Source organism: Herpailurus yagouaroundi, unplaced genomic scaffold (genome assembly GCF_014898765.1).
Source record: "Herpailurus yagouaroundi ecotype Mexico unplaced genomic scaffold, PumYag 569, whole genome shotgun sequence".
Taxonomy (NCBI): Eukaryota; Metazoa; Chordata; class Mammalia; order Carnivora; family Felidae; genus Herpailurus; species Herpailurus yagouaroundi.
The window spans coordinates 7,177,129-7,188,812 of NW_024412786.1; the positions used below are offsets into that span (position 1 = coordinate 7,177,129).

The window sequence follows — 11,684 nt, forward strand, 5'->3', positions numbered from 1 at the left end:
AAGGTTCTCCAAATGAGGCTTGAGACCGTGATTTTGATGTTAAGCTAAGTGTACCAACATTTAAAACAAATGAATATTTCTCAAACCTGCAAATTTGGTAGTCCTTGTGACTTTGTATTTTTTTTTTTTTAAATAAGCATTTTTGTTTTAAGTTTATTTTTGAGGGAGAGAGAGCACATGCAGGGGAAGGGACAGAGAGTGGGATACACGGAATCCGAAGCAGGCTCCAGGCTGTCAGTATAGAACCCAATGTGGAGCTTGAACCCACGAACTGTGAGATCATGACCTGATCCGAAGTCGGACACTTAACCGACTGAGCCACGCAGGCATCCCATGACTTTGTATTTTAACTAGTTGGGATTGCTAAACAAAAGTAAATCATTTATGGCAATGAAGACTGACAAGTGGAACTCTAGTTCGTTTATGTCACCAACTCTAGATTATTTTTCCTTATGTGAAGGGGGAAATGTTGAGAATAACTTGATTTGTTGGTCTCCAATCAAGCAATAGAGTGATCTGTAAGCACGTTGCAGTTGTAAATGCCGAGGGAGACCTTAATGGGTCACACACTGGGTGTTGCACATGCACATAATTTTGTCCTCTCGACAGCCTCTCAGTCAGCACTGTCTAGGCTGTGGGTGTCGAAACCGAGCTTACACAGCTAGGAGACAGTAGAGATTAGGGTTCAGAACCAGGTTATTGTGTGTCTTCGTTCTAGATGTTGAGTTCTGGCTTTATTGTTGTTTAGTTCTCAAAATAGTTTCTTTCCCATTGTTTAAACTCATCTTTTTGTTATTCTGTCTTTGATTTAGCTGTGTGTGTGTGTGTGCGCGCGCACGCGTGCATGCACAAGTGTTGTGTCGGGTTTAACATAACTGCTTTGTCATCGTGTCACCAAAAATAGTATTAAATAGCACATGGCCTCACATAATTGAAAATAAAGTGGATCATTGTATCCCAGGAATCCGTTAATTTGGAGTGGCGTATGAAGCTCTTTGGCCTGTGTTCTTAAGAAGGCATATAATCACTCCACAGTTATGTCTCTTGCTGGACGCTGTTTAGGGCCCTGGGGCCACATAGTGAGCATCATCGAGGAGTGTTTTTATTTTCCCATTTCTGGACTGCGTGTTTCTCGGGAATGCTGCTGCACCGCCGGTTCTGACTGACTCTGAGCTAGCTGTTGATTGGCCACTCTTCCAGCAGCAGCAACAGTGATCTTGAGCTGCGCAGGTGGAAATGGCAGCAGGAAGTGAAGTGGTCAGTGGTGGTAGGGAAAGTTCACCAGGGTCTCAGTTTCAAACGTGCAAAGATTTTAATCTAAGACAGAACCAAAGGAAATGAAATGGAGAATCTCACATACACGGTCTCAGAAAAATCAGACTTAAAGACAGACTGATTTCCCACAAACACTTGATTTACAGAAGATCAAAACTCATTCAGTAACTAATGAGTGTCTGCCAAGAATCTCTCAAATGTCCCCTTTTGTACTCTGCCCACGAAAGCAGCCTGCCCTAAACCTTTAGTGGACCCCTCTGTAGCTCGCTGCGGTCTGCGTGTCCCAAATTGCAGCTCCTTTGCTATTCCCGAATACACTCAGTGTCTGGTGTCTTGAGCTTGTCCTCCTCTCTTTTAGGTTCACCTTGCATGGTGTCAGAAGTGGGATCTGAAGGTGCCAGCTGCGGGGCACTGTGACTCCTGGGATCGAGCGAGGTACTCACATTTGAGCCTTTTGTGCTCTTTGCTTCTACGGAGTCACCATAACTTTCCGTTTGGTGAGTCTTCCCCAATGTCAGGCTCCCTTGTTTTGGTAGAACTCTCAGACTTTGTTCAGGATTTGTCGTACTCTTGTTCTTAATCTGATCATGGGATCCCAGTCATCTAAATGGTCTAAGAGTGGCCCCCTTTCAGGAACCCTGGCCAGTTTTTCTTTAAAAGATGATGGTCCTTCCTCATACCCGGTGTTGACAATATGGACCAGTCTTGCTAGAAAAGGTAACTTGGAGCCCTGACGGCCATTCTGGGACACCTTTCATCTCTTCAGACTTGTTTTTCTCCCAACCGAGTTAGAAAATTAAAACAGTTCAAGTGGGATAGTTATTTTCGTTGGTATCTGAAGGTTTCTAAACGTGTTCAGAATTCTAAAATTGCACCTTTACAAAATATTGTTTCCAAAGTGACTGAAGCAAATAAACAACTAAAGGTGGATAAAAATAAAGTGTTAGAGGCTTCTTTCTTGGTGCTGGCCGAGGTTCCCTCCTACACCCCCCCCCCCCCCCACTGCCCCACCTCCTTACACATCCCTCTTTGCCTCATCACCCTTCCCCTGTATCTGAACTTTCTTTCCTGTCACTGAAACCTCACCATCCTAACCCATTAAAACCTTTCCTTTCAAAACTGACTTTGTGAGGATGCTGTTAAACCACCCCAAATTTCCTGTACCCCATGGATAAAAAGCTGAGCTTAGGGCTATAATTAAGGTCTTTCCCAAGGTAACTGAGGATCTTTGTAGATTTGTGGAATTCACCAATCTGGGCTGTGGTCTCTGTCCGTTAGTTGACATGCCTCTTGGAGAAGGTCAAGCCCAGCGCTGGATGAATGCTGCTAGTTGGAAACCCCCTGAACAGTCTCTAGGGTTTAAACTAGACCAGCCGCCAGCCCTTTCACATGACCAAGCTTGTAGTGTATAACCACGAGGCTACACGAAGTCATCTGTGGGGCTAGCCTGTGGACTAGACTCAGATTCAGGCATGCACCCAGAAGCCAGCTGAATCCGTCCATGACTGTTACGTGACTGTCCGTGACTCCAAGTTGTTGTCAAGGAAATTCCAAGCTTCCCATAGATGTTGAGTCCACCCAGATGAGCTCTGACTCCATGTTTGTAAATGGGACTAAGGAAGGACTTAACACTGTTGATCAAAACAGCCGGTATGGGACAGGCATGGAGGCTCCACAGCGGGTGTGACCTGCAGGGTCACGTTAGCATTGCAGACAGTCTGCCCACTGGAGAAAGGGTTGCTCTAAATTGAAATCCAAACAGTTGCAGCCCCCCGAGGAGCAATGGCCAAAGCCACCCCAGTGATGGGACTCTGAGGACACGTGGGGATTATTTCCCAGCCTTGTGGGAGGGAGACTAAATAGGATGGGAAGACTGCTTTCCAGATTGGGGACCAATTTTCTCACTGTATCAATTAACACAGGAACCACCCTGTCAGTGCTCAACCCCAAATTAAAGTGTCCCTTCTTTAGATAATACATACGTTCCGACAGCGGGGCTCTCAGATGAAGTACCATACGTTCCTGTTTCTTAGCCCGTATCCTTTCGTCTGGGTCCTTTGCAAGACAACCAACCATTTCTTCTCAGTGATTTAGCTCCCGTACATTGATCTAGGATGAGCTTTCCCAGAGATACACATTGCCTTTTTTGTTCCTTTCCCAAAGCGGAAATATTCCTTGAGGTCAAATCCAGTACTCAGGAAAATTTCAGGGCTCTTTATTGCAGTCTACAAACCAAAGACGACCAAACTTTGGTCTACATCCCCTGGCACCCCCACTCTTTGGGCAAAGCCCTCAACAGACAGAGGCAGAATTCATAATGCTCCTCCCTTTAATAATCCAGATTGACCTCTCAAAACTTCTTCCAAGAATAAATCAACATCCTATAAATAATAAGAGGCCTGGAGCACCTGGGGTAACTCAGTTGGTTAAGCATCTGACTTCGGCTCAGGTCATGATCTTGCAGTTCGTGGGTTTGAGGCCTGCGTCAGGCTCTGTGCTGACAGTTCAGAGCCTGGATCCTACTTCGAATTCTGTATTTCCCTCTCTCTCTGTCCCTCCCCTGCTCGTGCATTCTCTCTCTCAAAAATAAACATTAAAAAAAAATAAGAGGCCTTATCAGGGTATAAGGTTTATCATAGATTATAAGAATTCGTTATCCTTTGTACTAGTGCTTGTAATATCCCTATTTTACCCATAAAAAAACTCCTCTGGCCAAGGATGGAGATTGGCCCGGCATGTTAAGGCAGTAAACACTAATCCCTTCACCCTGTTGTCTCTGGTCCGTACACTGTTGGTTGCCATTGGATTCCAGACTTCTTTTTTCTTGTTTAAGGTTTATTATTTTTGAGAAAGAGAGAGTGGGGGTGGGGTGGAGACAGAGGGAGAGACCAAGGATTTGAAGCTGACGGTAGAGAGCCCAATGTGGGGCTCAAACTCATGAACCCTGAGGTCGTGACCTGAGCTGAAGTCACACACTTAACCAACTGAGCCACCCAGGCGCGCCTGGATTCCAGACTTCTTAATGGCCCCTTTATGCCACACTCGAGAACACCAAACCTGATCCCATTGTTTGGGATGACCAAAGTGACTTCTTTAGGATTTTGAAGGAAGCTGGTAAGTCCACCTACACTTGGACACCCAAATTACCAGCTGCCCTTTTTCCTTTTTGTATATGAGAAGGAAGGGGATACCCTTAGACTACTTACCAGAAATGCGGAGTTGTCCCAGACTCCTAGGCTCCTGTAGCCAGCAGTTCGATCCACTGCCTGAGGACGTCCCCACGGCCTCAGAGCTCTGCTGCCACCATTCATACTAAAGGCTACTGCAGAGGGAGTCGGCGTCTTCCTCCACTCTTTATGCTTCAGGGCTATTGAGGCTTCCTTGGGTTCATACCACGCTCAGTGCCTTGCAGCGAGCTCTTCCCTCCTGTGAGACCCTCTTACTAACCGCCCCCCATGTCACTCTTGCTTACTGGAACCATCTCAACCCTGCTTTCCCTTCTCCCTCCTCCCCTGATGAAATTCCCCGTGACTCTCTGATTTGGACGGATCAGCTGGTGACCCCTTGTGAGGTGTTCCAGGAAGCCCCTTTGACAAACATTGATCTTTCCCGGCTAACTGATGGCTCTTACCTAAGCTGTGAACATGCTGTATCCTGTGCTGGGTGTGTGATGACACTTCTGTGTGGGGCACGTGATAACAGTTTTGAGGTTGGTAAGTCTGCACCTCTGCCTTTGGCTTCTGGAGCTAAACAAGCTGAATCACATGCCTTCACTGGAGCATGCATTATAGCCGAAAGCAAGACAGCAAACATGGATACTGACATCCAACATGCCTTTGGGGTGGCCCATGACCTTGGAATGGTAGGGAAACAACAGGGCTTCCTCACTTCCAGTGGAGGTAAAGAATGGCTCTTATTCCGGTAAAGAAATGGGCAAAAGACATGAACAGACACTTCTCCAAAGAAGACCTCCAGATGGCCAACCGATACGTGAAAAAATGCTCCACATCACTCATCATCAGGGAAACACAAATCAAAACCATGACAGGATACCACCTCACACCTGTCAGAATGGCTAACACTAACCACTCAGGCAACAACAGATGTTGGCGAGGATGTGGAGAAAGAGGATCTCGTTTGCATTGTTGGTGGGAATGCAAACTGGTGCAGCCACTCTGGAAAACTGTGGAGATTCCTCAAAAAACTAGAAACAGAACTACCCTACGACCCAGCAATTGCACTACTAGGCATTTATCCACGGGATACAGGTGTGCTCTTTCTAAGGGGCACATGCACCCCAGTGTTTATAGCCACGCTACCGACAATAGCCAAAGGATGGAAAGAGCCCAAATGTCCATCGACGGATGAATGGATAAAGAAGATGTGGTGTGTGTATATATATGTGTGTGTATATATATATATATATACACACACACACACACACACACACAATGGAGTATTATCACTCGGCAATCAGAAAGAATGAAATCCTGCCATGTGCAACAATGTGGATGGAACTAAAGGGTGTTATGGTAAGTGAAATTCGAGAATGACAGGTGTCCTGTGACTTCACTCATATGTGGAATTTAAGGTACAAAACAGATGACCATAGGGGAAGGGAAACAAAAATAACGTTAAAAGGGGACAAAACAGGCCCAGTCTTAAAGTATAGCAGTTCTTAACCACCACTCAGTATGCCCACCTTGCATATCGTAGGAGATAGCAGGGGAGTCTGCTAATAATCTCAGTCTTGCTTAAAAGAGCTACTGTCCCAGCCACTGTTTTCCTGGCCCTTTCAGGAGTTGGAGAGGGCTTCAGGGAGGAGAAGGAAGGCCCCAGTGCCCAGTGGGATATTGTCTGGGGACACTGAGCACATGGAGAAAGCAAGAGAGCCACAGTGGCTGCTCCTGTCCCCAACTATCTCCGCCTTTGCCCCTACTTCTCCCACCCCCTCAAAGCTTCCCAGGAATTTAAAAAAAAAAAAAAAGATTAAAAAAAATACAAAGGGACAAAACAAAAGAGACTCTTAGTATAGAGAACATACTGAGGGTTGCTGGAGGGGTTGTGGTTGGGGGATGGGCCAAATGGGCAAGGGGCATTAAGGACGATACTTGCTGGGATGAGCACTGAGTGTTATACGTAGGGGATGAATCGCTGGATTTTACTCCTGAAATCATTATTGCACTAGATGCTGACTAACTGGGATGTAAAATTAAAAACAAGAATGGCTCTTCTGTCTAAAATCTGTTGGCCGCCGTAATGCCACCAGCGGCTCTGGCTGTTGCTACGTGTCGCAGGTCTGATCCCCTGGAAGCCAAAGGAATCTGCCTCACCGATACCCCTGTGAGAAATGCCACCCTCATGAGCTCCGCTGACCAAACCTCTGTCGTGGCACAGAAGACGACCCCCCAGCGGGGACCTCAGGTGTGAGGCAGGAAGTACGACAGCCGGCCTCCGAAAGGGAAGAGCAGGGTTGGAAATCTAAAGGCTGCTGGCACCACAAAGAAAAGGGACTCTGGTTTGGACCCGTTAATAAGCCGATCCTGCTAGAAAGTCTGAAGTGTTCCTTTTTGCCCCCTGTACCTGAGTTAAGCCATTGGTTCCCTGAGAAACGGTAACTTCTGTGGATCAGTATTGGTAGGAGACAGCAGCAGGGCCACAACAAGTGCTGTCTTGCTTCCACCTGACCCTGAGTATAGCCCAGGGAAGCCTGTTTGCACCGCCCCGGGAAGTTGTAGTTTTCCCGCTGGACCATTCGAGCCCTGGGAGGTGGATTTCACACGTTTGCCCCGCCCCACGGACACAGCCATTCTCTAGCGATAGTTAGTCAGTCTTTTCACATGGGATTGAAGCATTTCCACGCGGGAAAACGACTGCCTCTTCTGTGGCTAAAGTCCTTCTGCCAAACATTGTTCCCGCTTGGGGAGCACCGTGGTGGCCGGGGGACCTACTTCGCTCGGCAAGGACTTGGACAAGTCTGTGCCGTCTGGCCAATTCTACAACGCTTTCGCTGTGTTTATCCTCAGACTTCGGGACTGGTCCAACGTATGGAAGAATAACGATCCAGGTTGCTACCTTAGTTGAAGCCTCCAAATACCTTGGCCCAAAGTACTGCTCCCGGGTCTTCTAAATCTCAGATCTGCTCCGTCCAGTATTCATAAACTCTCACCTTTTGAAATAATCACAGGACAGACCATGTATTTAGCTGCTGCTTCCTTTGACCCACAGCTAAAGAAAGGGCACATATGTTAGTTTCGTAAGGGTCTAATTAAATCCACCGAGAATCGTCGTGTTTGTGGTGTGGACGATCTTTCCACAGCAAGCTCCCTAGAGACAAAAGACGTCACATTGTACAGCCAGGCGAGTCCATCTGCTAGAAACAGCGTCTCCGTAAAGATTCACTCCGGCCTCATTGGAAGGGCGCCTGCCAGGGGGTACTGACGAACCCCTGTGCCACCAGGTTCCAGGAGACAGACTCCCGGGGTCACACGTGCCGTCTACAAGAGCGTAAGTGGACCTGCACCCCATCTGGTGACTTAAAGCTAAACATTTTTGAGGACTGAAGCACATGACACTGGAAGAAGACCACCTACCCCAGACGCTCGGGCCCGGCCTATGGAGCCTCCCCTTTGACGGTATTCGGTATCATTGAGCAACCGAATCCTGCTTCAAGTTGTAGTTGTCCTTTCGCCGGCCTACTCGCCGCCCCCTCCTTTGCCTCTTTGGCTCTTATGTCCAAAATCTGTTGGCCGCCATAATATTTCTCACCTTACAAAAACTCTTTGTTCCCACCAACCCTCTGATGGTTGGATTTGCACCGGAGTTAACACTGGTGATAAACCTGAATGGGTGGTCTGGCCATTTTCCTTAGAAGGATGGCAAGAGCTTTCTAGCAGATACGGGGTTTTCTTCTGGTACTTTTGGGGCTGTACGTATTCTCCCTTCTGGCAAATTGGCACCAGCCGTTAAGCATTCCGTTTGGTGCTCCTCACCCATAAAGGGATACCCTTCACTCAAGTCCGTGCGTTTACCCAAGGTCTTTTCTCTATTTCACAAACAGTAATGGGACTGGCAAAACTTGAGGCCGCCTCCCAGTAGACTTGTAACTATACAGTGGTGCGAGACCCAGAAGACTGGGAGTACATTCCCCGCTGGAATCTAGAAGACTCCAAGGTCTTCTCTATCAGTGTGTCTGGTGGGGTGGCGAAAATGATAAGGGCACTGGGAATGGGAAGCTGACTGGTCTCCTTTTGGTGGGAACTTCATTCAGCATGCCTTCTCCCCGGGAGATCCCCAGACCTCCGTCACAACCTCCCCTGCAGCCGTCATGCTCACCTGGTAACCCACGTATATTGAAGCTTAAGACATTCCTATAACCGTCTCCGCGGTGCTAACCAGTTGTCACCTGTTAGTGTGAGTGAGTATGTTTTTAGTCACGAGGTCTCTCTCATTCTGGGGAAAAAAACTAATCTAGCAAAAGGGTCCACTGAGGCCCTGTCTTGAGAAAACACTAGTTATGTTTTTCTGTGTGGCAGAAACATGTTCCACACTCCTCCTGGAAAGGATGCTGTGGTGTTAATTGCCCCCGTTCCTGATGCCGAAGGCGGGAACACCCTTCCGCCCGCCACTCCCATATCCAATCTGGGTTCTTTCTCCTGTCTTTTCTCTCTCTCTCTCTCTCTCTCCCCCTCTCTCTCCCCTACTGTCTTGAAAGAGCACATGATAACAGGGACGGATACGGTTTCGGGTGGTTGCCCACGAATAGCCCAACAGTGGATAGAGAGGGATTTGGATATGCCTTTGCCTGAGCCTTTCCCTCGGGTGGGAGTAGCAGAGCTTACAAAGGCAACTCCGAATCTGTGGTTCTACCTTTACTGCTCCTTTGAGTGCTTCTGAACATCAGCGGACCCAGACAGACAGTCGCAGAAGGTAGTCCTGAGCCGTCTCCCGTAGTAGCAGGGAGGAACCGGTGCCCTGTCTGGGGAAGAATGCTGTTTGTATGTAAACAAATGGGGGGAATACCTGAAGAACTAAAAATAATGAAATGTAGGGGCGCCCGGGTGGCTCAGTCGGTTAAGCGTCCGACTTCGGCTCAGGTCACGATCTCGCGGTCCGTGAGTTCGAGCCCCGCGTCGGGCTCTGTGCTGACAGCTCGGAGCCTGGAGCCTGCTTCGGGTCTGTGTCTCCCTCTCTCTCTGATCTTCCCCCATTCATGCTCTGTCTCTCCCTCTCTCAAAAATAAATAAACATTAAAAAGTTTTTATGGGGGGCGCCTGGGTGGCTCAGTCGGTTAAGCGTCTGACTTCGGCTCAGGTCATGATCTCATGGTCCGTGAGTTCGAACCCCGCGTCGGGCTCTGTGCTGACAGCTCAGAGCCTGGAGCCTATTTCAGATTCTGTGTCTCCCTCTCTCTCTCTGGCCCTCCCCTGTTCATGCTCTGTCTCTCTATCTGTCTCAAAAATAAACATTAAAAAAATTTTTTTTTTTTTTTTTAATAAAAAAAAATAATAATGAAACGTAATACCAAACTGTGAACTGGAATAAGCCAGGCCCTAGAGACCTAGGACGTTTTCAGCTTCCTAAATCACGGGCAGCGAGGGAAACTGGCTGAGGAGTTTTTCCAGCCAGTAGCCATAATTGGACTTTGGGCCCTGGGTTTAACCCTCTCGCTGAAGTTTGTGCTGCCTCGTGTCAGGAAGGGGCCTTCCTCCTAGACGTGTGTACAAACTAGAGTTCTCTTCCTTCCCAAGACTTAGCCTGAAGCTCCACTGGGAGGAACATGGCCGAGATCCCCCATTTCGTGACTTTTTTGTTCACATGTGGCCTGACGCCCTCTGGATGCGTCCCTCCCGTGAGGACAAACATCTGGGGACGGTCTTCCTGGGTTCTGACGGGCTCCGTCCGCTCACAGCTAAGGACAGCTCTGAACAAGACCCCGTACAGACCAGTTGACCGGCGCTGCCTTCTGTGGCAGAGGCCGATCACAGGGACGCCCGGCAGGATTGTGTCCTTCGATGGGAGCGAAGGTGTCAGGTGGGGAGTCTCACACGTGCGCCCTCAGCAAAGCGGACCCGAGGACCGTCAGGCTGACTTCCTGTAAACGCTTGATTTCCAGAACGTGGAAGTCGTCTCCCCCCAGTGAGTGTCCACCAGGAATCTCTCCCCGTCTTTGAGCCGTCCAGCTTGCTGCATGGCTCCCGACTCGCTTTTCCTCTTTGTCCTCTGCCCGTAAAAGCGGGCACCCTAGACCTCCGGTGGACTCGCCCCTAGCTCTCGAATTGCGGTTCCTCTGCTTTTCCCCAGGAGGCTCTCTTTCTGGTTTTGGAACTTGCCTCGGATTGTCTCCTTTCTTTTAGGTTGACAGACCCCCGAGTCCTCATCGTCCCAGCTGGGGGACCTCGGTCAGGCGGTTCGCCTTCCCAGCCTCAGTGTCGTCCCCTACCCGCCGGGGGTGTTCGCTCCCTGGCAGAGTTGGTGTCGGGCGTAAACTGTAGGGAAGTGCCTGTCGCCGTGGGGCCCTCGCCACTACACGAGGTGTTGGCACCAGGTGTGTGGTTTGATGGGCAGCTACCGACTCGGGGTCAGGGCTGGAGCCCGTCCGCTGGGCTGGCGGTGCCGCTGCTTCTGGAGAGCAGGCCCCTCCCGGCACTCAGCACGCGTGTGGCCTCCGGGGTGCTAGCGGAGACACCGCCACACGGTGGAGCCACGCTGCGGTGGGTGCCTGCGGGGAGTGAGGTTGGCAGGAGGTGCGGGCGTCCGTTCGTACTGTTCAACCCAGAAATCCTGCTGTTGGCGTGGAAATAAACAACGGGGGCCCCCCGGCAGCCACACAGACGACCGCATTCGGACAGACGTTAGCGAAGGCGTGTTGTAGGGAGAGCCGTCAGGACTCCACGGCTGGCACCTGCTAGGCGGGCGCCTCAGCTCTTAGGGTCTGGCATCAGCTGTCACTTTGCAGACTCCCCTGTCCCGAGGTCTGCGCTCGCGGAACGGAAGCTCGGGGCCCCGCGCCGGCTGCGGTAGCGAGCTGCAGGGGGGCGGGGCTGGGAAGCAGGGTCGCAGTGGGTGGCTAGGAAGGGCAGGGATTCACATTTGTGTGGGGTGACTGGACTCCACAGAAGGTCGCGGGGACCAGGAAAGGTCTTTAAAAGTCACTGACGTGGGGGCTGTGAGGCGGAGGGCCGTTGTGGCCAGCCCCCGCCGCACCTGTTGAATTCTCTTCCTTCTGCTTTGCATCTGCAAAAGCAAAATCACTTAAGAAAACGCAGTTGAGTTCAATACAAAACGCTTGTAGATCATAAATTCCGGCTATTTTTCTTCAGTACAAAGTGTTCAGTTGCTGTTTTGTTTGAAGCATTGTGACTGAGGGGCTCGGGCTTTGCTCTAGTGCCTGAGAATAAGACGTCGAC

General features: G+C 49.7%; 1 protein-coding gene across 1 annotated transcript in view; it reads left to right on the forward strand.

Moving 5' to 3' along the window:
- The first annotated feature begins 6,534 nt into the window (after nt 1-6,534).
- NAP1L4 (nucleosome assembly protein 1 like 4) overlaps nt 6,535-11,684 on the forward strand; it is a 36,815-nt gene continuing 31,665 nt past the window's right edge. Inside the window, exons 1-3 of the mRNA XM_040465808.1 lie at nt 6,535-6,699; nt 10,187-10,308; nt 10,632-10,822. Of these exons, the coding sequence (XP_040321742.1) occupies nt 6,535-6,699; nt 10,187-10,308; nt 10,632-10,822 (478 nt within the window). The remainder of the gene's footprint in view (nt 6,700-10,186; nt 10,309-10,631; nt 10,823-11,684) is intronic.